Genomic DNA, 25,940 nt, shown 5'->3' with positions numbered 1-25,940 from the left:
TATCTTGAAATAACGAATGACTCATCTCATGATAACAAAATTGTTTTCTTGAAATAACAAGTTACTTATCTTGTTATCTCACGATAACAATCCTGAAAATTAGAGGACTCATGACCTCTCCGGACTTCCATACAGTTCACATCAACCCCTGAATTACTTTGTTTACTTCTTAATAGTGAATTTTAAAGAACTTATACAGAAAAATGGGTGGAATTCCCCTTTAAGGTAGCCTATAGGTCTCCGCCACTGATATACAAATAGAGTTTTTGCTGTAGAAGTTCTACCTGAGGACCCAATAGGAAAGCTTAGAGTTTATGCCATTTGGGAGCCTAAAACTGCGGTATCTATGATTTTGGATGCAAACTGGAGCAGGTTCGGAATGGATAAACAGGATTGGGAGGTGATTGTGGAGCTGCACTGTTTAACATGAGCCTCACGCAGCTGTCTTAAGCCCCTTAAGTGCTTTGGCAACTCTTATTCCATTGTAACGCCAATGAAGCCCATTAACAATTTGATTTGGATGAGAATTGGAAAGGGGAGACAGGAAGAGGGATGGGAACGCAATTTCTCTCTCTCACACACACACAACACTCTCTCTCTCTCTCTCTCTCTCTCTCTCACGTGAAGGTTCACAGTAATGAATGTGAGGTGCGTAAATTAACTGGCATCTGTGCTTCCACCGAAATGACAATCGCTTGTGACAGGGTGGACTTGGCCGTGTGTGTTCAATTTGAGCTAATTTGGGAAGACAATGTGAATAGAAATGCTTTGGAAAACATATTCATCGAAGGACACATATTCATTTTGCACACAGCTGCAAATACCTTCATTCACAAAGCATCTGTCGCTTACCTGGCGTACCTGAGGAGGGAAGGAGATCAGACTTGAACCCACCCTGAAATATGTCACCCTTAGGCTAAGTCAAATACAACTATGGTTGCATGCAAAGGTTTGAAAAGCTTGATGTTTTTCTCCAAATTTTAGTGCGTAAATTCTTGCAGAGTTCAAAGCTGCACTGTGTAAGTCTTGGGGATTTGGAGACCTCTCTGGTGGAAATGTGTAATTGCATGCAACATGTGGAAGAACATTTTAGAACATCAGTTGTGATTCAGACCTTTTGCGAGCTCATTTAAAGAATATTCAAAGGACCCTGTCAAAACCTGACGTGACTTGGTGAAGGAAGTGCCTTTGAGGATGTAAGTGAAATATCTACTGTTGTAATCATATCTGCATCTCTAGAATGTTGAATTTGAGACCTAAACATTGAGCGAGACCTTCTTTTGAGCTTGATATTAATACGTAAATGGTCTGAAACACATCCAGAATCTCTCTGAGCGGGAGATTGTGAGTTCGTTCCTCAGTGATGCCACAGCCATCCGTAACCCGGGAGTTCAAGACAGCATAATTGGCCTCACTCTCTCTAGATGGACATGGTGACCCTCGCTTTCCCCACATCACTCAGCGTAATGCTAGCCAACATAGGCATTTGTTAGCTCATGTAACAGAATTTGAAGCTAGCATTCTCCTCCAAGTGCGATGAGCTCAGTCTAATTCAGTTCATGTTATTTTGTATAGTACATGTTACTTTTGAGATCGTCACAAAGCAGGTTTACAGGGATTTGATCAAGCTGTCCAATGATGTTGAGTTAGTGGCAATTTGGAAAAATACTGTGGTGCTTCACGTATCTTGAAGAAAGCATGTGGTAGCCTTCACCCTGCTAGCTTGGTAGCATCATGTAGGGTGCTTACAATTGCTATCACTATGTTTGGGACAGAATGGCTTAAAATGGGAATCATGATGAGTAGAACAATAGAGCTATTTTAACAGCATTACTTCAATGGCAAGATGAGAATGAACCTAATGTCTTGCCAGGGATGCATTCAAAGGCCTTTAACTCAAACTAAAATCTGCCCCAGGAGTAGCTGTGACGCATGCATGGCCACGTTGCTTATAGTAAAATGGACCGGCAAGAGGAATTGAAGCTTTGTGTGTGTGACCACTGTGGAAAAGCAGCACTTTCACTACTGGAAACGAACAAGCATGTGGGCATATGTAGAACGGAACTGAGATCAACAAGGGCTCACTGATTTATTTAATCAGAGTAACTAATATAATGGGACTAAAATGAGAAGTCCTGCTCAAAGGTAGCTTGTGACACACAAACCTATGACCTTGCCTGTTAAATCACATCCTATACATTTTAAATAAATGAACACAGTGATCAGCCTATATTTAGTGTTTTCATGTCTCGCTGAAAAGGATTCCTGGCTACATCGCTGTTACCTGGTGCTTCCGACACTGAGGCCTTACACGCTCCATATATACCCTATACATTTAAACATAGAAGAGTGCATTCACAGATATATACCGTGTATTACTGTGTATTACTGAATGAAGCCCATCAAGAACATTTAGTGAAAGAAGCAGCTCGTGACATTGTGAAGCTTCTCTGTGTGCCTGACAGACACTGAACTGTCAGGCCGGTCAGAAAGAGAGCAATGGCACAGGAAAAAAACCCAAATTGAAGAACCCAGAATGAAAAGAGACGAGGAGTGTGTGACTGACCTTCTGTTCGGCCATCTGAATGGAGGCCATTGTCAGCCGGCCTTCACAAAAATCACTGATATTTGGGATGTACATCTGCAGGCTTGGGCACGCACACACAATCCCAGTGCAAACAATGTGCATGAAGGCGACAAGGGCTATAAAAGCAGGAGGCAGAGAACCCACCCAAGGCTCAAGTTTGGGATTACTGAAGGGACAGCGGCTGGACAGAGCAGATGAAGGACAGTCTGAGCTGAGACGTCTTGGAGAGGAGGACAGAAAACGGTTGAGAAAGAAAAGAAACGAGGAGGCAGTGAAGTAACTCGGCAGTGACTGAACCTTACTGACCACAGAGGAGCCTGGTGGTTTGGAGAGAACTGATTGGAAGCGCGGTTGCCGTAGCTACCTGAGGGACACTCTTGCGCTTGGTGCTGTATATTGTATTCATTTGCAGCAGGGTTTGCTGACTAGAGGCCTTGGCTGGCTTGCCATTTATTTACCAGAGGCCCTGGCTGGCTTGCAGTTTTATTACCATCTGTTGATGACACAGCCACTGCCTTCCATCAGATAGCAACGTGCTACACAGTTCACCTACGCTCTCGCCGCCTTTCCAACACTGTGGATATTAGCCCTGCCAGTCAGAGGCGCGTCGCACCTCAGGACTGCCACTGTGCCAGTGTGTGTTTGTGGGAGCGTGAAAGTGTGTGTGTTGGAGCTGTGCGCAGTAGAGCGAGGCGCTTTGCTAGGCTGGGCTCAGCACCGTGTGATGAGACATATCGCACCCACTGATGGGTAGAAGTGAGGTTGGTGCTGTTACACATTCGGTCTAAAATTCGGTCTCAGTTTGGCACTTGTCGGAGCAGTGGCTTTTAATATTTGATGTGTGTTTGATGTAGCGTGGCGGGATCTGTAGCTACTGGACTGATTTCATTCGCTTCAACTGCTACTGGCTTGAACACGATAGCACATATGCTAGCTACAATTGCAAGGCTAATTAGTATTTATGAAGGACACAACTTGTAGTATCATTTTGAAGAAAAAAAGGCTTTTGTACTGTTAGCACTGAAGAACTAGCACTTTCTTCCCAAGAAAGCTCATTGAGGTGTGTTTGTTTTTCTTTTGTTTTTTTTTTTCTCCCTTATAGAGCTTGAGGCTTATCTTTTCCTCAGATGAAGTTGCATAGAGCTGGTTCACCCTACCGCAAACCTGTATTGATCTGATGTTTGATGTAGCATTGTTGCCGGTCTCGGTATTGTGGAGATATGAGCATTAGCTAGAAGGCACAACAGTCAGAGCTGAAGGCCAAGTCTTGTGGTAGATACGAAAATCAAAACTGTTGTGTGCTATAGCAGCACTAACAAAGAAGCAACAACCCCCCAAAAAAGGCTTGTAGAGGTATCATACTGGTGGATAGGCCAAGTTTGCTAACTAGTGTGTTATTTTCGGCATTACGACAGCAACAATAACACAATAGCAGCTGCATTTTGTGTTGAAGAACTGTCAGACTGGTGGATAGCGGCAACTTTGCATGCTAATGTAACTGCTAGCCGTGTCACTCTCTTGCACAAACTGTTGTGTATAACAGCAGGATTAACAGTGCTAAAAAGGAGCTAACATCCAGAAAAAGCTAAAAGCTCCACAAAAAGGCATCATGTGCAAAAGAGTTTTTATGCTGGTGGAAGATTTGCTAGGATAACGGCTGTAGAAGCTGTCTTGATAAACATTTTCGGCAGCATTAAAAGCCTTAAAAAGGACTAAAGCGTTCTTACTCATGAAAAAATAGATTTGCTAGCTGTAGCACACAGAAATAATTAGGGTTCTCTTAACCAATCTGTGTTACAGCAGCATTTACAGCCTCAAAACAGCAGAACGAACAGCTCCATAAAGAGGCATCTTCTGGTAAAAAGGGTGGACTGGAGAAAAGTGCCTAGCCGAGTTTGCTAGCTAGCATCACATTTGTGGTCACACATTATTCAGCAGTGCTCTCTTGACCTGTTCAGTGTTAACAACTGTTAAAAAGCCTCATAAAAAATAACAGCTCCCCAAAAAGAAATCTTGTCTAGAAGAGCTTTCTGGTGGAAAGTGGCTAGCAAAATTCGCTTGCTAGCGTGACGGCTGTAGCAGCACAATAGCCTTTTCAGCAGTGCTCCCTTGGCCAAATTGTTCTGTGTTGGCATTAAAAGCCTCAAAAAAGAACTAACAGCTCCCCCAAAAGACATCTTGTTCAGAAAAATAGGCAGGAGAACAGTAAATTCGCTTGTTAGCCACAGTGGTGGTGGCTACAGCTGCACAGTATTAGCAGAACACTCTTGACAAGCTATAGCCACCCCTGTTCCTTCGTGTGTGCTATTCATTATCAAAGCGCAGAACAAATTAACACAGTCTTTGCGTGTTAACAGTAGTCCTGGTTAATAGCATAAGTAAGTGTGGAAATTATGCAGCATTAAGAGGGTTTTTTGTCCTTAAACATGAAGGTTGGAGTACTTTAATTTGTGGAGATCAGCCATGGGTTATGAAAGAGTGCGTTAGCGCGACGATGAGTGTTTGAATGGTTGGGTACTGCTGGTGAAGTGTTATAATTAGCTGCACACTCGCTCTCCTCTGCTGTGTTAGCGTAGTGCTGTTTAGTGGTTATAATTTAGCTGAGGCTCAGCTGTGTGACAGCAAAGTCTGTGTGTGTGAGAGTGGAATGAGTGTGTGTGTGAGAGAAGTGTGCTGGCCCCAGCTACAGAAGAGTCATTGATCAGCTTCTGAGACTCAATACACAATGAGACCAGGCCAGCGATCTCTCCGTTTCACTCGTTCTCTCAGTGCCCTCGTTTTGCAGTCCACCATTCTTCTCTCCCTCTGCTGTAAGTCAAAGTCTCTCTCTCTTTACTTCTCTGTCTCCGTTTCTGTCTCATCTATATGCCTATTCAGTCCATCTTCTAGGGATCAGTGTTGAAGTATTAATGCTTCCAATCCTAATATTTCTTTTTGAGGATCAATCTTTACTTAAAAATGCTTACGTCAAGCAGTGGTGATTCTGATTTTTTTTTCCATAGTTTTTGTTCAAATAAGCCAAATAAGTGCATTTAAGTTCAAAGAGCTTTATAATTATCTCATAGTACATAATTATCTCCTGTTATAATGAAAACACTTTATTAAACATCAAGCACACTACTGATTATACCTCATTCCATACAGTACTCAGTTTTCTTTAGAATTATTCACAGCCATGGTAATCACGAGGCTAATCATTTCAAACCTACCAGATTCAGACATTCAAATGTGCGAGCAGTTAAGATGAAAGTTCAGAAAGGCTTGGTCCAGAGGCATGGTCCGCCAGGAGAACATTACGGTGATTTTAACCTAAAAAAAATGAAACTTGGTGGTGCACTTTGGTGTTAAAATACAGGGAAAGAAGTAATTGCAAAGTCATTGTAAAATGATTCCATTCAATAGCTATGCTAATGTATCACAAAACATTGTATCTCTAAAATGGTAACTTTGCAGGAGAAGGAAAAAACATACTTTACTTTTAATGTACGTCAAAGGAACCAGAATTTTGGGCCGTTTGTTTTGGTCCAGTCATCATGAAGCTTACACACAATGTGAAGGCCAACAGGCATTTTCAAATTATGTCAAAAGCTGAAAAATGGAGATCCAAGTTTTTATTCCGATGGTAGCTATATGTCAACAATTGTACTGCTTTCCATTTGAACTTTCTTAAAAACCTATTTCCTACCAAACCAAGGTCAAAAGGTCAGTGTGTGTAAAATGTGGCCCTCTTTGGCCTTCTCCTTCTCCTCATCAGTTATAAATAGAGGCAATTCTCAAAACACCATTCATCATTTCTGTTCTTTCCACAAAAAGGCCTTTACCGACTGCATAAGGCGTGTGGTGCTTGTACCCCAATGATTGCCACTTGTGATGTAATGGGTAGACGGTTGTTTAGCTCTCAGCAGACGGTCCACATAAATCAATGTCAGACAAAAAAGTGGTAGCTGTTTCTCTTGGTTTTAAATGATAATGAAGACACATCAACATTTTTGCACTGCCATTCAGAAGCTGTTAAAGAAAGAAAACTTAACAGCTCTCGAAACTTTTTCACATAGTACTTGTTTAAAACTACTATAGTGCTGATTTCCAGTAAAGTTCCAGCTTTTCTTTATCCCTCATGATTAAACAGGCTGTTTTTGATGCTGTGCTCAGTGTAAATAAACCTGGGCCTTATTTAAGGCAGTCCAGGCCGAAACACTCCTTATAACTTCATCGTGAATGGGTGGGGCTGAACTGCTGTCGGAAGAAAGCCTTGTATCTCCATTAATGTCTCCGTTTTTCAGTTTTGACATAATTTGAAAATACCTGTTGCCCTTTATATTGTGTGTAAATTTCATGATAAATGGACCAAAAGAAACGACCCAAGATGACCTGGAAAAAAGTCTGGTTTCACTGACTTACATTAAAAGCAAAGTATGTTTTTTCCATCTCTTGTAAAGTTACTATTTTGGAGATACAAGTTTTATGGGGGCCTTAAGATCTTTAAGGTCTGCATCCTAGTCACTTTGAACTGTTCCACAATCTTGTCTTAAACCAAAAGGGGATTGTGCTTTTGCCAAGTGATATTAGGCGCCATCTGTGGCTGTTTTTAAAACTAAGCTTAAAACACACATTTATTGATTAGCAATCAGCAGCTGTTAAAGAGTTGAACTGTGGATTGAAGATTGTCCACTGTTGTGTCAGTGTAAAGTGGTGGTGATTGGAAGGTGGAAGTCCTTTTTGTGTTTTACGGTAAAGCACTTTGGTGTTAAATGTACTATATAAATAAAATTTACTTACTTACAAAGAATTTAAACTGTTTTTGCAGAATTTGTTTATTTATTGAAAATGATACTGAAAAAAGTGAAAGAAAATTTTATAGCAATCATAAGTGCGGGAAATGCTGGGGATTTGGGGAGGGCTGCAGCATCATATTTGCATAAAAAAACTGAAAAAAAGAAAGATAAAACTTACTTGAATTGTGCCTACAACAGTATGACAATAACAAGCTTATTAACTTTCCAAACTGTTGACCTACATATCAGCTTCTCTGACAAAGCAGCAGATCGCTTCTCAAAACGGCACAAGAACAAACCTCTAAGTGAATTCATGAATACACAGCAAAACAGTTTTCAAAGCCAGGAAGTTGATCAGCTCATCTAAACACCAAGTACCTCTGCAAGAACATCAGATCTACCTACCTCACTGCCACTCCTCAGGCTAATGTGCGTTCCAAATGTGTTCAGAATGCTTTTGTTCCACATTATTATCATTAAATAGAATACCTGTTGTTGCATAGTGGTATCTATCCAGCAGAAACGTACGATTCAGTGCCATTGATGGTGCATTAAATGCTGAAAGGTTTAAAATTGTTTTCAGAGAGAGAGTTTCTTTGTTTTTCTGTGCTGATCAGGTAATTTAGCTAGCTAGCTACCGAGACATCAGCATACTTCAAAGAGGGGGGGTCCATTAAGGCTCGCTGTTTGGAGCTGTGTTGACCCTGACATCACTGAGAGTTGGAGAAGAACATTAGAAGAGCATTACAGTAGTTCCAGCTGTTGACCCTTCTTGATTTCTGCCTCCAGGCCTTGTTTGCGACGACGCAGGGGAGCTTTTTCCCTAACTAGCTCCAGGGCCAGAGCAGGTTTAACTCTCCTACCACCCACATTTAGGCACTTTGAGGATACTAAAAACACAGCTGATCGCCAGTTGCAGCATTGTTGCTGCTTGAACTCATTACATTCTGATGTTGGGTCCTTCCTTCGACAACAAACTTGGCCGACTTACCTCAGATTGCAGCTCACTACTTGAGGGGTGAGGGACTTAGGTAAAGAGGTGAGGGCTTGTAAACTGCATTATCTGTGTTTATTTGTGGCCTTCTGGTAATGATGAAAGTAAAACCTTAAGAACAATGTCAACCAGATACACTGGTATGCTGCCCACTTCTGCTATTTGAAAGCTACTTTTACTTCCTTTTGAATCATTGTTTCACTTGAAGTACTAATATACCTCCCTTTGCCTTTTCATGCCCTTTGCGAAGCTCTTATTCTCCTTTTTGACTTTCTCTTTTTATCTCTGTGCACGGCCCTCATCTCCCTGTCTGCTATCACTTGCTCCCACCCGCACAGCTACTTTTTTTTCTCCGCCAGTCCCTGTTCCCTGGCCACTTTCTCCCTGCCCTCTTTATCCATCCCTCACTCTTCTTCGGTGGAAGGTAATTTATGGGCAGAAGTGTGTGAGGGTACTGAGGTGGGGGTGGAAGAGAGAGATGGGGGGTGGACAGTGAGTCGATGGACAGATGCAGAGCTGTATGACATATTTATGATCAGTGGAGAAATGAATAAGTGTGCATGGGGGGGTTGGTGGGTGGAAGAGAAAGGAAGATGATGAGAGAGCACACAAGGTCAAAAGGAAACAGGGGGAAACAAAGAGCCTGGGTAAGATGAATAATAATAATAATGGTAATAATGATAATAATAATAATAGTGTATGGTATACCAGTTCGTCACATCAATCAGTTGAAATTCTTTCTCAGGTATGAGTTTTGTCCTAACTTGGTGGGCCAATTATGAAGGGGGCATTCCAAAGCTTCGGAGCAATGGCACCAAATGAATGATCCAATGCCAACCACTGAATGTAAGAAATGGGAAGCCAAGCGGTGCCAGAGGATCTAAGATAGTGGCTGTAGTTGTAAAGGACTTGTTAAAATAAGCATTAAAATGAACAGAGCGGGAGGGAGAAAATGGACAAATGTTCCGCAACAAAGTGAAAGAAGATGCAGAGGGATTACAGAGAGAGAAGAAAGAGGAGAGGAGGATTCTATAGGGAGGCAGGAGCGGTATGGCAGGAAAAGATATGAAAGCCGCTCTACGGGGATCACCTCTGAGGCGAATTTGCGCTTAGTAAGCGTGTGCAATATGGCAAATATCATGATTAAGACTGCAAAAATGTAGTATTGGAATAATTTTGCTACATACTGCAACTGTGGTAGGTGAAAAACAAACAATAAGAAAAAAAAAATGATGCCATATTGAGTGAACACACAATCAGCTACTTGTTACTGTGCAGTTTATGCACTTACTATGCACTGCTTGTTGTTTTTGGGTGCTTTTTTATTGCACATTCAAATACAAGCACTGAACCAAATGAAAACCAGCTTATGGTTCTAGTTCTAGTTCATTTTCTACCTGCCTAAGACAGCTGGAGCTGTCATTAACAAATTTAATTGACTGGTTTCATGTTGTACCCCTCTTAAACACCTAATTTGGCTGATTAGCTACCTAGCATCTAATTAGCTAACTTGGTTGCTAGTTATCTTAACTTATTAGCTGATATGAAGTGATGTACGTCACTGTTCTGCATATAAATATCTACATTTACACAGAATCATGTGTAGAATCAAACACAGCTCATATTTTTCTCTCACAAGTGTGAAAATATAAGCAAAAACACAGTTCAGTGGAGGCTAATAATCATATTAGCATTAACTTTCTAACTAGCTCACGTACTAAAAACCATAAACCCGGAACTCTCGGTACCAGACGGTACTAGCCATTTTTGGAATTTTTTCAAAATGTTTCACACTGTAAGAAAGAAATAAACAGGCAGAAGAATGTATTCAAATGATGGATGTATAATTTGCTCCCCATGTCCAATGTTTGTCTCCAAAAAGGACAAACATTGGACATAATATTGGGCAATTTTGGCAAAGCAAAGAAAGTATGGAGAGTTTCACTGCTTTTGCATGTAGCTTGTATGTCCAGAATTCGCTTGAAGTTGCTCTGGAAGATGCTAGCACCACATTTAATGAAGCAAAGGACAAACAAATCCTTTCAACGTTTATCAAAAGTATTGCCAACACCAACAAGACAACAGTGATTGGTTGAGAGAGCTTATGTTGCCTGCGAAAGTTTCAAAAATGGAAAAAAGAGGTGCACGAGTGCTTGAATAAATTCTAAATAACGTTGCCAAGAAGTTAGCGCAGCTGTATCACTAACAAGGCTAGTTGTTGGCTAGGTCCAAAAACAGTGGAAATACATTTCTATAATAAATAACATGTTGACAAATCATACACTGAGGTGAAAATACTTCATATAGAAGAAAATGAGTCTTCTTTAGTGCCTAAACTGACCCTGGTTAGCTCAGTTATCTCATTAGCTCATCTAAAGAGGCAGCCTCCATTACTCATCCAACATAGAAAACTTACCAATGTACCTCGCCTGTTTTTAGATAAGAAAACATACGTCTAGCCTTACATCTTCACTTTATGGTGGGCGCTAACACTGGCACGAGCAACATTTCAGCACCTCATTAAGCTAACAACAATTTATTTACAAGAAAAGTCACTCCTTCTGTGAGTGCAGCACCTTCCAAGAGTCTCCACCCTTGGCCGATTTGCACCACCACGCCTCATGCTACAATACCTTCATATTTTTGTGCAACACCAGTGTTGTCACCTAAAAAATGTAAGCCTGAGGCCTTGTTTTACCTTTCCTGCTGTTACCTGGATGTCCATTCCTCCTACGGCTACTCGAATATCAAAATTAGACGTAATGCTCATCCCTATTATTCACATTTGATTAAACAATTGCACAAATAAACAGCAAAGTCCACTGACACATTGTTATTTCGCCTATCCCTAGTGCTTAGATCACCAAGGCCCATGCAGCCACTCTCTCTGTAAGACTGCTGACCTAGGCCTATCTTCCTTTATGTCCTTATGATGGTAATCATACGGATCTGAAAGGCGAAAAAAGGTGGATCAGCAGTATTCCTCTGAAGCTTGATAAATACGGCCCCCGGGAAAGGGCCGGGCATTAAAGGGAAACATCTGTTCGAGGAACATTTTGCTGCGTGTGCCTACTATTGTGTTCTCCCTCCGAGTTTCGAGCCTGTTACTTAGCAAGGACGCGGCTGCTGTCTTTCGGTACCGGCCCAACATGAGAGCGGAGGATGCCTTGCCTTATTTTTTTTGTATTTTTCTCGCTATCTCCCTACCTCTCGCACCGCTTTTTCCCTCCCTCTCTCTGGCTTTGAATAACCATTGTCTCAGCAGCACCAGGCTTCTTTTGCCAGCTGGAGGGAAGCTGAACATATATTCAGAATATTAGATCCACAAAAGATCATTCTGTGGATGAGAGAGAGGGAGAGAGAGGGAGAGAGAGAAAGAGTGTCTGGGTCTTTAGCCTTGGCATCGTGAGCGTTATATAATTCTTGCCAATAAAGCATTTTTGCCATTGAATGTGAGATGCTAGCAGGGATAGGAGCCAGGTTGGTGGGATGCAAGTGTGATTTTGTGTCTGTGTCTGTGTGTGTGTGTGTGTGTGTGTGTGTGTGTGTGTGTGTGTGAGTGTTTTGAAGGATTTTGAGGGCCTGTGTTTCGGAGCTGGCCGCAGGCTATCTACAGCAGGCCAGCGTGTTGTAATAGGCCTGTAAATTTCCTCATAAGCCCTTTCCTGCGATGCCTGTCATCCAAAAACACTGCGGCAACAGGGCAGCAACCAAAAAAGAGGAAGAATAATCAGATAAAGTGGTCACCCTTGAAGTGCATGGGCATTTTGGAGCCCATCACATATGCTCATGAAGCTGCAAAATGTAGTCAAAACTAATGTGTTCATTAAGCAACAGAACACGAATTGGATTTCCATAACCAGTAAACAAGACCTTTTACGTATGGTGTCTGTCAGTGTTTCCTTCAAGATTAGCATTAGCAAGAAAATAGAGGCTAAGTTTGCTTTGTAAGTGCTGAAGCAGTCGCTAAATTAGCCTGTTTATAGTAGCCTTGACTGACAGTTGATAGTGCTAAACAAAAGCAACAGGCCATCAGGCCAGATACAATGGGGTAAGTGTATTACGCACTGTTTTCATATAAAAAAGTAACAACAGCATAAAATTAAATGTTAAATTAGCACATAATTGATGCTAAACACATATTTTTACCCTTTCAGCTGGTGAAAAAGAACTGAGGTAATATAGACAGCCAGTTATGCTGCTAACTGTAGCATTTAGCTTGTTGTTCTTGAATCGTTTGAAAACATACTTTACTTTTAATGCAAGTCAATGGAACCAGACTTTTTTCCAAAAACATTTTGGGCCGTTTCTTTTGGTCCATTCATCATGAAATTAACACACAATATTAAGGGCAAGCATGTTCAAATTATGCCGAAAACTGAAAAACGACAAAAATGTTGTCTTCTAATAGCGATATGTAAATGAATACATTTAATACAGCACAACAACCATCAAAATATGTTTTTTTTGCCTAAAATGAAATCTGTCAGTGTAAAACTTGAAACTTGAGATGATGTTACTATTGTCAAGTTTGCAGTAGCAACAAAATATGTACATTCAAAACAGCCCACCCTCAAAATTAGCCCAAAATAGCTTTTGTAGTTGGAGTCCACTTTTAATTGGACTTTCATAAAAAGTAAACAAGACCCTTTACGCGTGGTGTCCATCAGTGTTTCCTTCAGGATTAGCATTAGCAAGAAAACAGACGCTGATGCAGCCAGAGAAAAACAACCAAACTGAGGTAAGATACATAGACAGCTAACTGTAGCATTTAGCTTGTTGTCCTCATGATCTGATGAATTGGTTTTGTCGTTTGAGTAGTTCATTCTTTCCTTCGGAATGATTTGAAGACAGTTACGACAGCAGTATTATTAGTTATCTAGCTTCTTTCCACGTTCACCAGCTAGCAAAAAAAAAAAAATACATTCAAAACAGCCCACCCTCAAAAATAAGCCCGAATTAGCTTTTTTTAGTCCACTTTTAATTGGATTTACCATAAACAAGACCCTTTATGTATGGTGTCCATCAGTGTTTCCTTCAAAATTAGCATTAGCAAGAAAACAGATGCTAAATTTGCCTTGCAGCGCTGAAACAGTTGCTAAATTAGCCTATTTATAGCAGCTTTAACCAACAGTTGATGGTGCTAAGCAACAGGTCTTTAGGCCAAATACAGTGGAAAAGGTTTATTATGCACAGAAAAATTAGACTTATAAATGTTAACAATTAAACGTTAAATGATTGTCTGATAGCATTTAACTGCAAACTACAAAATGCTAGACAAACAAATAAAGGCTATTAAAGACAATATCCTTTAATGACGAAGACGCCAGACGAGGACGAGGTTGAGGTTGCGGTCGTAAAAAAATATGATGCGGACCACCATGATAAAGAGAGAGAGGCAGAGAGAGGCAATCATGAGTGATGGAGAGAGAAGAAGAGCGGATGAAATGGAGCGAGCGGAGGGCGAGTGAGCTTGGGGGAGCGATATGGGTGAAATATGGCGGTGGAACAGAAGTGTTAAGAACGTGAAGGTCAAGAAGAAAAGAGGGAGGGGGAGAGACGAATAGAGCGCATTTCCGCAGAGAGGCAAGAGGAAAGCGGCGATAAGGAGCACAGGAAGAACAGATCGGCAGCAGATGCAGAGATAGAAGGATGTAAGCAGCAAGCGGCATAAATAGAAGATCAAACGTGAGAGGAAGGAGCGTTTGCCACCGCAGGAGAGCACCCAGAGAACAGCAGCGGGAAGAATAGAGGGAAGAGGGGGACGGAAAGAAAGGAGGAAAGAAATGAACATCAAGTGGAGATGTGTAATTAGAGGGGTCGGGAATGGAGAGAGACTCTGCCCCCCCCCCACTACCATCACCACCCCCCTTCCCATCATCACTGCGTTTCCTGCTTTTCTCTCTCAGTCTCACTCTGTTCTTTTCTCTTTCTCATTCCCTCTCTTCTTCTGTCTTATTCTTTGTTTTCACGCTCTCTTTTTCATTCCCTCTGTTTTTCTATCTCATTCTTTGTTTTCGCTCTTTCTCATTCCCTCTCTTTTTCCGTCTCATTCTTTGTTTTCTCTCTCTTTCTCATTCCCTCTCTTTTTCCGTCTCATTCCTTGTTTTCTCTCTCTTTCATATTCCCTCTTTTCCTGTCTCATTCTTTCTTTTCTCTTTCTCATTCCTTCTCTTCTTCTGTCTCGTTCTTTCTTTTCTCTCTCTTTCTCATTCCCTCTCTTTTTCTGTCTCATTCTTTGTTTTCTCTCTTTCATATTCCCTCTCTTTTCCTGTCTCATTCTTTCTTTTCTCTCTCTTTCTCATTCCCTCTCTTTTTCTGTCTCATTCTTTCTTTTCTCTCTCTTTTATATTCCCTCTCTTTTTCTGTCTTATTCTTTGTTTTCACTCTTCCTTTCTCAGTCCCTCTCTTTTTGTGTCTCATTCTTTGTTTTCTCTCTCTTTCTTATTCCCTCTTTTTCTGTCTCATGTTTTGTTTTCGCTCTCTCTTTCTCATTCCCTCTCTTTTTCTATCTCATTCTTTGTTTTCTCTCTCTTTCTCAGTCCCTCTCTTTTTTGTCTCATTCTTTGTTTTCTTTCTCTTTCTCATTCCCACTTTTTCTTTCTCATTCTGTTCTCTCTCTCTCTTTCTCACTTCAGAAGAAGTTCTGTCTCGTTCTTTGTTTTCTTCTGTCTCATTCTTTGTTTTCTCTTTCTCATTCCCTCTCTTTTTCTGTCTCATTCTTTCTTTTCTTTCTTATTCCTTCTCTTTTTCTGTCTCATGTTTTTGTTTTCACTCTCTTTCTCATTCCCTCTCTTTTTCTCATTCTTTCTTTTCTCTCTTTTTCTCATCCCCTCTCTTCTTCTGTCTCATTATTTGTTTTCTCTCTCTCTCTCATTCCCTCTCTTTTTCTGTCTCATTCTTTGTTTTCGCTCTCTCTTTCTCAGTCCCTCTCTTTTTCTGTCTTATTCTTTGTTTTCTCTCTCTCTTTCTCATTCCCTCTCTTTTTCAGTCTTATTCTGTTTTCCCTCTCTTTCTCAGTCTCTCTCTCTCTTTCTCAGTTTCTTTCTCTTTTCTCCTTTTTTTAATATCCTCCTTCTGTCTCTCTCTTTCTCAGTGCCATCCCCCTCTCTCTGTCTCTCTTTCAGTCTCATTCTCTCTTCTCTCTTTCTTTGTCCTCCTACTCTCTGTCTCTCTTTCAGTCTCATTCCTCCCTCTCTCTTTAATCCATATCTTTCAGTCTCATTCTCTCTCTCTTTCTTTTCTCTTTCTCAGTGCTCTTTCCCTCTGTCTTTCAATCTCACTCTCTATTTCTCTTTTAGTCTCACCCTTTCTTTCTCTCTTTCACAATCATTCTCTTTCAGACTCTATCTATCTTTTCTGTTTCTCAGAGTCCTCCTCTCTCTCTTTCAGTCTCATTCACTCTTTCTTCTTCTTTCTCTCTTTCAGTCTCACTCTCTCTCTTTCAGTCTCATCCTTTTCTCTTTCTCTGTCTTTCAATCCATATCTTTCAGTCTCATTCTTTCTCTTTTTCTCAGTGCCCTGCCCCTCACTCTTTCAGTCTCATTTTCTGTCTCATTCTTTCTTTTTCTCTCTTTCTCAATTCTTCTCTCTTTTAGTCTCATTATCTTTCTTTCTTGTCTCTTTTTCAGTCTCATTCTCTTTTTCTCCCTCTTTCCCAGTCCCTCTCTATTTGGCTTTCTCTGTCTCATTCTTTCTTTTCTCTCTTTTTTCTCTCTTTCTCAGTGCGCCCTCTCCTGATCTTGTTCTCTCTCTCTCTTTTTCTCTTTTCTCTCTTTCTCAGGGCACTTCCCTTCTCTCTTGCAGTCTCACTCTTTTGTCACTTTTCTGTCTTTCAGTCTCATTCTTTCTTCCCTGCCTCTTTTTCAGTCTCATTCTTTTCTTCCTGTCTTTTAATCCCAATTTTTAGTTTCATTCTCTCTCTTTCTTTTCTCTCTTTCAGTGTCATCCTTTTCTCTCTCTTTCTCAGTCCCTCTCTCTTTCAGTCTCATTTTCCTTTTCTCTTTTTCTCAGTGCCCTCCTTTTCTCTCTGCCTCTCTCCTTTTCTCTCATTCTCTCGTTCCCTATCTTTTTCAGTTTCATTATTTCTCAGTCTATCTCTTTGCTCTCTGCCTTTCTTAGCGCCACTCTTTTTCTCATTCTTTCTTTTCTCAGTCTATCTCTCAGTGCCTCCTAAATCTTTTACACTCATTCTGTCTTTTCTCTCTCTTTCCCAGTCCATGTTACTTGTACTTTCTCTGTCTCATTCTTTCTTTTCTCTCTTTCTGAGTGCATCCTCTCCCTCTCCTGATCTCTCTCTCTCTCTCTCTCTCTCTCTCTCTCTCTCTCTCTCTCTCTCTCACACACACACATACAAAAGCAGGCTGATTATACTCTAAGCCTGAGCCGCAGAACAAATCACATTTCAGAGATAGAAAACAAACAGGGCTCTTTTGCTGGAAGAGATAGCAGAGGGAGAGAGAGAGAGAGAGAGAAAAGGGGGAATCCGTGTGAGCAGATGAATAAAACTAGGAGGAGGTTAAAGTAACGGAAAAAGAAGAGAGCAGACGGAGGGGGACGAAATGAGGAAAAGTACGGACAAACTGCGGGGCGGCCGGGAAAGAGAAGGAGCGAGATTGAGGGTGCGGAGGGAGGAAAGAGAAGATGATTAGAGCAGGGGAGTGGGTGCGTAGGTGTGGAAGAAAGAGAGAATGAGATTAGAGGGGGGAAACGCAGGCAGCGAATTAGGAGGTTTCGGAAAGGAAGGGGGAAGGAAAGACTGAGATGGGAATAAAAGAGAGAGGAATGGGGACAGGAAGAGGAAGAGAGAGAGAAAATAAGAGAAAAAGAGAAAAGAGTGAGCGGGGTAATGAGGAGGAGAGTTGTAAAGGATTATGTATTATTTATAGCTGCCGCATATTTTTTCATAACTGTATTTGATTGGCAGTGAGCGAGATTCCTCTGAGAAATAGGGTTTTAATTTTAGACCAGAGACAGAGAGACACAGAGTTAGAGAGGGAGAGAGAGAGAGAGAGAGAGAGAGAGAAGAAGGAGAAGAATCTGTCAGCTACTTCACCAAAGAAGAAGCCGCCCCATAGAACTTCCTGATTATCTGGAGCTTGTAGTCTGGCAAACGCAGAACGTCGCGCGCCCTATAAAAGCTTCCCGATTGTTAGAGCCTCTCGACACTCTCTCCTGCGAAACGCATTAGAACTTCAGGTGGTCTGAACAGATGCGTGTGTAATCAGGAAAACGGAGAGAGAACGAGAGCGGAAAGAGGGAGCATGGGGAGACGAAGCGAGAGAGAGGAGGATCAATTAAGACGGAGAGGTTATCAAGCACTCAGCAGCTGGAAGAATAAAACAGAGGGGAGTTGAGGTTGAGGAGATAGAAAATAAAGATGTGCTGTTTATCGGTGCTCAGAGTGAGTGCTAAAATAGAACCGCATTACCATAACGGATGGAAAGTGACGTAGCATTTTGAGCGCTAACAGTTGAGTTGCCTCAGACTTGAGAAAGAATGTCTCAAAACTGATTAAGGCTGCCAGTGTTGCTACAGTCGTGCTTTATTACTGCATTAACGCTCTCCTGCAGCTCATAGCGGCATCAGGTTCAACATCCCTGCTAGAAAAACCACCTCAAACCACCATATGCTGTGTTTTGGATGCTAATATCCACATTAAACCTGACGGGTTTTTAGCAGCGGTTTACTTTTGTTTACCTATTGTAATAGCTAGCTAGTACTTACTATACAAACTAGACTAAAGGCTTGATGGCATACCCTGCTAGAAAACCCATCATATGCTGTGTTTTGGATGCTGGTATGCTGGTCAACCAGCATGGTTGTGCTGGGTGACCAGCTAAACCAGCACTAGACCAGCATAAACAACAGGGATTGCTTTAAAACAAGTCTTTTATTATAAAAAACAATATATAAGCAATATAATTTGAAATGGCTGGCTAGCATGTAGTTTGCAAATGTAAACGAGCTAGCACAAGGGCTAATTTAGCTGAAGTTGTCAGCTAATCTAGCTGAAGGTTCACAGTTACTTATCACATCCCTGTAAAACTTAGTAAAAGTTAGCTATTACACTAGCTAGCTAGCATACTTTCTATACAAACTACAGACTCAACACTACATTTACTGGATTTAGCGCTTCAGTTTTGTCCTGTAATGAAAGGCTTATTTAAAGCCACACTGAACCTGACAGGTTTTAGTAGCGTTTTACTTTTGTTTAACTATTATGATAGTTAGCTAGTACTTGCTATACAAACTAGACTAAAGGCCAGCTAGCATACCCTGCTAGAAAACCCAGCATATGTTGTGTTTTGGATGCTTGTATGCTGGTCAACCAGCATGGCCATCCTTTGTGACCAGCTAAACCTGCACTAGTATAAAAAACAGAGATTGCTTCAAAAATATATTTCGTTATAGAAAAACCTTCAGTTTCATGGACAGAATGAAGTTACATGCAATAAACGCGGGACTTGAAAAGAAAGAGGCAAAATAACCTAAAATGGCTGGCTAGCATGTAGTTTGGAAGTAAATGAGCTAGCACAAGGGCTAATTTAGCTGAAGTTGTCAGTTAAACTAGCTGAGGTTTTACAGTTACTTATTACATGCCTGTAAAATTTAGTAAAAGCTGTTACACTAGCTAGCTAGTATACTTTCTATAAAAAACTACAGACTAAACACTATTTACTGGATTTAGCGCTTCAGTTTTGTCCTGTAAATTAAAGGTTTTTTAAAAGGCTTGTTTTTTGAAGCCACATTGAACCTGATAGGTTTTTCGTAGTGGCTTACTCTTGTTTTGCAATTATCATAGTTGGGTAATGTACTTACTTAGTATGCTAGCTAGCTATTATAATAGCTGAATGCGTTGTGACCAGCTAAACCAGCGCTAGACCAGCATAAACAGCAGGGATTGCTTAAAAAAGTCTTTTGTTATAGAATAACCTTCAGTTTAATGGATGAAGTTCCATGCAGTAAATGCAGTGCTTAAAAATAAAGAGGCAAAATGACTTAAAATGGCTGGCTAGTATGAAGTAAATGAGCTAGCGCAATGGCTAATTTAGCTGAAGTTGTCAGCTAAACTAGCTAAGGTTTTACAGTTACTTATTACATGCCTGTTAAATTTAGTAAAAGTTGGCTGTTACACTAGCTAGCTAGCATACTTTCTATACAAACTACAGGCTAAACACTATTTACTGGATTATATTTAGCGCTTCAGTTTTGTCCTGTAAACTGAAGGTATTTTTTGTAATGAAAGGCTTGTTGTTTGAAGCTACGTTGAACCTTACAGGTTTTTAGTAGTGGTTTTCTTTTGTTTAGCTATTATGATAGCTAGCCAGTCCCTACTATACAAACTAGACTTAAGGCTAGCTAGCATACCCTGCTAGCAAAACCCAGCATATGTTGTGTTTTGGATGCTGGTATGCTGGTCAGCAGACTACAGGTTTTAAACTTTGGTTCTGTCCTTTAGACTGGAGGTGTTCCATAACAAAAGGCAGGTTATTTTAAGTCCAACCTGAGAGGGTTTTAGATAATGTGCAGTATTTCACAAGTGCAAGAAATGCATAGATGCAATAAACAGCAGGGATGAACTGGGATAAAAAATGGCCCTGGATGTCTGTTGTAACTCTCTTCCCTCGCTAGCTAGCTAACTACCCAAAGATGAACATATCCCTAAACTTTCCTCTCAGACTTATTAGCAATTTGGCTACTGGTTAGCTTGCTTGGTTTGTGGTAAACGCGTGCAGTATGTAAGACAGTGATGCACTACATGCTACAAATGTGCAGATGTGATCAAGATACAGAAACAGATTTAACTACTACACTACAGTGATTTGCACATAAAGTACATTATCTGTGAAGCAAACTAATTCTGTGTGCTTAAGCTCATGCTCTCTCTCTCTCTCTCTCTGTTGTTCTCTGTCTGTTTCATTCGCAAGATCCTCATTTCTTCTGCTCTAGCCAGCTGTAGCCTGCTCTGTGCCCGCCTGCTGAAGTGAGAGGAAGAATAAAGCAGTGTAGTTTTGGGAACAAAAAGAAAGGAAAAAAAATCTGTTGGAAAAACCGCGGGGGTACAAACGCACGTCTTTGATTCATCCAGAAAAGTACGAATGTGCCTTGATTTTCAACGCAATATGCTGCCACAATGCAGCTGAAATTAAAGCTGCACTATGTAAGATTTTTTGTTACATTTGAAAGAAGTAGCGTTACTGACTTAAAGAAAAAAACATTCACCCTGTAAAGCCTGAAATAATCATTTTAAAGTCAGGGGTGTTTGAAGTTTTTTGGACCACTTCATACTTTGTCTTTACATATTTACACGCACAAACTCAGAAGAGAAAGTTTGGCTCAATATTTAGGTCTCAAATGCAAAATCAACAATATTCTGATGAAAATATGATGACAGTAGTGGATAATTCACTCACGTCCTCAGTAGACTTCACCAAGTTCTCACTGAATACTTTTTTCTTCTTGATTGAGAACTTGATTGCAGTCGTCAGATTCATCCCCTCGGGGAAGGGGTCCAAAGCACAACCATATAATCCAGTCTTAGGCTATGTTCACATTACCAGGTTGAAGTGGCACAAATCCGATTTTTTGCCCTAATGTGACTCAGATCTGATGTTTTCAGGGCTGTGTGGACACGGAAATCTGATCTTTTCAAATCTGACCTGAGCCACTTTCTTATGTGGTTCTAGATCGGATACGTATCCGATTCGTGGCCATGCAACCTTAATGTGATGCTCAGATTGGAATTCACATGCTTTTTTTCCACTGCACATGCGCCATCATTCAGCGTTACCATGGCAGCAGAAGTTAAAGCCTGTAAACGGTGGAAAAAGCAACACATCTGACCTTTTTCTCCTTCGTCTCACTCTAATAATGAACAGCTGAGAGCTGATCAGAGTTAATTATCTTCAGCGAAGCTCGTTCTGTGCGTTAGTTTGTTTACTGATGACGCACGTGATTCATTCACGTGACGTTACTAAGTAGGATGTGCTCATGCGGGTCATTTCAGGATGCCAGTTCGTTCACATTAATGACAGATTTGAATTACTTTCATAAACCAGTGTGAACTATCATGTCAGAGAGATTGGATTTGAGCAAAAAAATCGGATTTGAGCAATGAGGCTTGCAATGTGAATGTAGCTGTAGTGCTTGTGTATGTTTTGGGGATTGGGAGTTCTCTCTGGTTCTTTGCATGATGAAATAGTTCTTCAGATTGATGGAGAACATGTTGTACATGGTTCTATATAGAACCTTTTGGAAAATGGTCCTATATAGTGCCAAAAAGGGCTTTTCTATTATTTCAAGCTTGACATAACAATAGAAGAACCCTTTTTGGTGCTAAATAGAACCATTTTCAAAAAAAAGTTCTATGTAGAGCCATATTGTCACTTCATCATTTGAACATGGCAACTGTCCTTTTACATTATGTGAAAAGTTCATGATGAGTGGACCAATAGAAATGCTCCAAAATGTCAGATTAAAATCTCTTTACATGAACTTACTTTGATAGCAAAGAACATTTTTTGCACTCTCTTGTAAACTTACTCTTTTGGAGTTTTTCTTTAGACAGCACTTTCTCCATCAATATAAAGAACCGCTTCACCATGAAAAGATCCATTCAAGCATTAAATGGTTCTGTTTAAAACTCAGGGTAAAGTTCTTTATTCAAAGTGTGTAGAAGTTATTAATTTTTCAGCATATATTTCTGAGGAGATTAGATATACGATCATCTACTTGCGTCAGGAAAAGGAAAGTAAAAAGAAATAGAGGTGAAAAAATAAGAGTTTCCAAAACTGGAGCTCAAAGATGCTCAGAAGATTCAGAGGAAATTGGGCTCCTAACAACCACCTGGAAGACCTGGTAGACACCAACACTGTCCCCATCAGATAAACAGCAAAGCTTTCATGTTTAAGAGAGATTAGAAAATCAAGCTGCTTCAGATCTGAAAGCATCCAAAGTCCATCCTTCCACTGTGAGAATGGACTGACCATCCCAGAGTCTAGACCTCAGTATCACTGAGTGTTTTCAGGATTACTTGATCGTGAGAAGCTAAGAATGCAACCAACTTCTAAGACTGAACTTGCGAGGGGTGGAAGCTGTTGAGGCTGCTGTAATTTTCTGTTCAATATGTTTTCTTCTTTTTTTCTTAACACTGAATGAATAAATTGCATTTAATGGCTGTTTTGACAAGAGATTAAATAAAGAGGGGTGGTCTCTGGCTTTTGCACAGTATTGTACATAAAACGTGGGCAGAATGTGTCTGATTCGTGTCTGAAACGGAACACAAAAGGCTCAGTACATCAGGCTCTCAGTGTGTTCCTCCTTTTACTCACTCATGCACTGGATTTGCCTCGGTGTGTGTGTGTGTGTGTGTCTGCGCTGTGTGGGCTTCCTGTAGCTCGGAGGCTGTAACTCAGCTAGCTAATCCTGAGCCGGGTAGTGCTGCTATGGATTTAGTGCAACCCAAATGCCAGCTCTGTACCTGGCCCCCTCCCAAGCTCTGTAAATCCACCTCGCCTACATCTCCCATAACTCACCTCTGCATCCTAGAGACCGTTACACCGGCCCTGCTATACAGCCTTGTTTATTCACCCCCATATGCCTTTATTTATTTATTTGTTCATTTGGAAACGATAGCCCCTTCTCTCTTGAACCGATGCCCAGTAAATTAGGGCTGGTTTTCGGCCGGCGGGGGAACATTAACATGTTTTTTGAGCGCATGTCTTTTTACTGTTAATGCGCTGCCCCCATCTGGTCAAGATAATGACTGCAACTGAGAAATATTATTTTTTTGTAATTTATTTATCTTCTTTTCATAGCTTCAGCATGGCCCCATATCGATTCCTTCACCCATCCCATTTAATCTCATTCTGAGTATGTTGAGTGGGCCTATTTTATACGGCCTGATTTTAATGGGGTCAAGATTAATCCGTCTCCCTCAGGGTCTGTTTTTCCGATTGCCCCGCTGTTCACCAGAGGAGGATAGATACAACCTCAAGTAAAAGTCCTGTGATTTCGATTAAGTAATGACTTCAGTAGGAGTAAAAGTAGCCTGGCAAAAAAAAAAAAAAATGAAAGAAAAAGGAGAAGGAAGAAAAAAGTGTCAGGTAAAAAACTCCTCAAGTATTGAGTTCCCTGTAAAACTGCAGTGGAAGTTCTTTCTGAGCATCTATCAGCATAGAAAATGAGATTTGTTAGGCTCTAGTCTGCTATTTCTGGTCTAAAATAAAAGGATAAAGCGTAGTTAATCAGCCAAGGCATGTTTGGTGCCCAAATTTATCTTCTTTAGTTTCCCTCAGGAGCTACTAGGCTGATGTTGGTAACAAATTCTAGGAGTCAATAGTCAAATCCTTTCAGTAAATACAGCCTCAAAACTGCTCAAACCACATCCAGGGCTTCATTAAGGTTGCACAGACTTGTCGATGTGTGTGGGCTGTTTGATTTTTTTTGAGCTAGCTGATGGAGAAAGAAGCCAGGTAAGTGGTAATGCTAGGACACTGAATCAGGGCTGGTTTTGCTTAGCTGCTACAACATTGGCTGTGCTAGCAGTCATTTCCACAACAGGGAGTTTTTCATGTAGGGTCCAAAAAATATAACCTATCCTTATTATTAGAAGTCCTCTTCTTGTTTCTTGTCACTGCCTGCTAGCTAACTAAAAAATATAGCTAGCTAAATGCAGAACATGTATTCAGGTAGCTAAACAATACTGTTCTGTAAGGCGTGTCACTTAATTCACACTCACAAACACACTAAACAGTCCTTATTCTAATGCATTTTTCCTTCTATTTAGCTTGCTAACCATCTTTAAAAAAAAGTTTTAAAATGCGTCTTAAAAATAAATCATAAAATCACTCAAATAATGATAACTACAATAAAACACACAACACCTAATTGTCGACAAAATTTGATTCCACTGCCACACACATTTCAAGCAGGGACAAACACCCACATAAAATAACAAAACAAAGCTAACCTACCTCTCATCTCTGCACCTGTCCCTGGTACACTGCTTGCTAACTACACTCTTTGCTCATCGCCTGCCTGATTTGACAAAGTCACTCAGACAGTCAGTCTGTCAGTAAGCGAAAATGCCTCTACTAGGCCGACCCGCTAGACAGTCTAAGGGAAAACGTGTATTATTCAGTGATAGTACATACATTATGTGGCAAAAATCCATGGACACTCCTGCAGATTATTGAGTTTAGGTGTTTTAGCCACACCCATTGCTAACTAGTGTATATGGCACATAGCCATGCAATCTCTGCAATCTCCAAACACTGGAAGTAGAATGGGTCGTATTAAAGAGCTTAATGATTTTAAACATGTCATAGGATGTCACCTTTGCCGTGACAAAGTTTGTGAAATTTCCACCCTGCTAGATCTGCCCTAGACAACAGTAAGTGCTATTATTGTGAAATGGAAGCTCAGCCATGAAGTGGTAGACCCCACAAACTCACAAAGTGGGTCCTGAAGCACGTAGCATGTAAAAATTGCTTATCCTCTGTTGCATCACTCACTACAGAGTTGCGAACTGCCCCTGGAAGCAACAGCAGCACAAGAACTGTGCGTCAGGAGCTTCATGAAATGGGTTTCCATGGCCAGGCAGCTGCACACAAGCTCAGGTTCACTATGCACAGTGACAGGGGTCAGCTGGAGTGGTGTAAAGCACACCAACACTGGACTCTGTGCGGTGAAAACGTGTTTTCTGGAATGATCAATCACCCTTCACTTTCTCGTAGTCTGATGGATGAATGCTGAAATGCATAGTGCTAATAGTAGCACCTGACTTCAAGATGTTCTTTTACCAGTGGAGGATGTTATAGCCACTATAGGGGTGACCACTCCATATTAATGCCCATCATTTTGGAATGTGATGTCCAATAAACCTGGTGCTTGGGTCAGGTGTCCACATACTTTTGGCCATGTAGTGTATCTCATATAGGTTCCCAGGTGGCTGATCTCTTGTTGTTCAGCCTGACATTGACAGCCTAAATTAAAATACGAAAAAAACTTGTCAATAGGAACAATGCAGTTCTCACCAACTGTTCCCGCCTAAACTTTTCTGACGAGACAACACTGGTATTCTAAATCTCACAGCTGCGGAAAACTCGAAAGCCATCAGTCTTCTGATGTGTGGCAGAGACTTTTAACATCTTCCTCCATCCCCCCCCCCACTTTTCCATCATGAGCTGGCACTTACTTTCGGAGGATTGGCATCGTGATGCGCTCCCCCCCCTCTTCCTTTTCAAGTCGTTTGTTTTGCTCCTTCATTTCAGCCATTTCCATGAAGAGGAGGCAGCTGGACGCCATTCAGCGGACTCTCAATTAGCCGTGTTTTGTTTCACTCCTCCGTTGAGCGCATTTAGCCACTTTTTTGCCGCCAATTTTGCGACGTTTGTTCGAGCTCCGCCGGGTGTTTTTGAAGTCTTTCATTGCTATCCCTGCGTTTCCCAGGCCTTCGCTTGATGTATAGCGGCGCTAGAACAATTACGGCCCATTAAAACAATGGCGGCTGAGTGTGTAGGCGCCAAAGTGCTGACTAATAACAGTCATTAGAATAATAATTGGAATAGCGACGGCTTTG

At 41.0% G+C, this 25,940-nt stretch overlaps 1 protein-coding gene across 3 annotated transcripts in view; it reads left to right on the top strand.

Moving 5' to 3' along the window:
- Positions 1–25,940, top strand: part of cadm4 (cell adhesion molecule 4) — a 283,735-nt gene that overhangs the window by 190,177 nt on the left and 67,618 nt on the right. For 2 of the 3 annotated variants that reach the window (XM_036593362.1, XM_036593344.1), the window contains exon 1: positions 2,751–5,397. The exons of the other annotated variant lie outside the window; for it this stretch is intronic. In XM_036593362.1, coding sequence (XP_036449255.1) covers positions 5,313–5,397 — 85 coding nt within the window. In that variant the 5' untranslated portion in view covers positions 2,751–5,312. Of the gene's footprint in view, positions 1–2,750; positions 5,398–25,940 lie in introns of those variants that run through there. 3 annotated transcript variants of the gene reach the window in all.

This window comes from Colossoma macropomum, unplaced genomic scaffold (genome assembly GCF_904425465.1).
Source record: "Colossoma macropomum unplaced genomic scaffold, Colossoma_macropomum, whole genome shotgun sequence".
NCBI lineage: Eukaryota > Metazoa > Chordata > Actinopteri > Characiformes > Serrasalmidae > Colossoma > Colossoma macropomum.
Note: the sequence above shows the minus strand (reverse complement) of the source record. Positions and strands in the feature narration are given on the sequence as shown.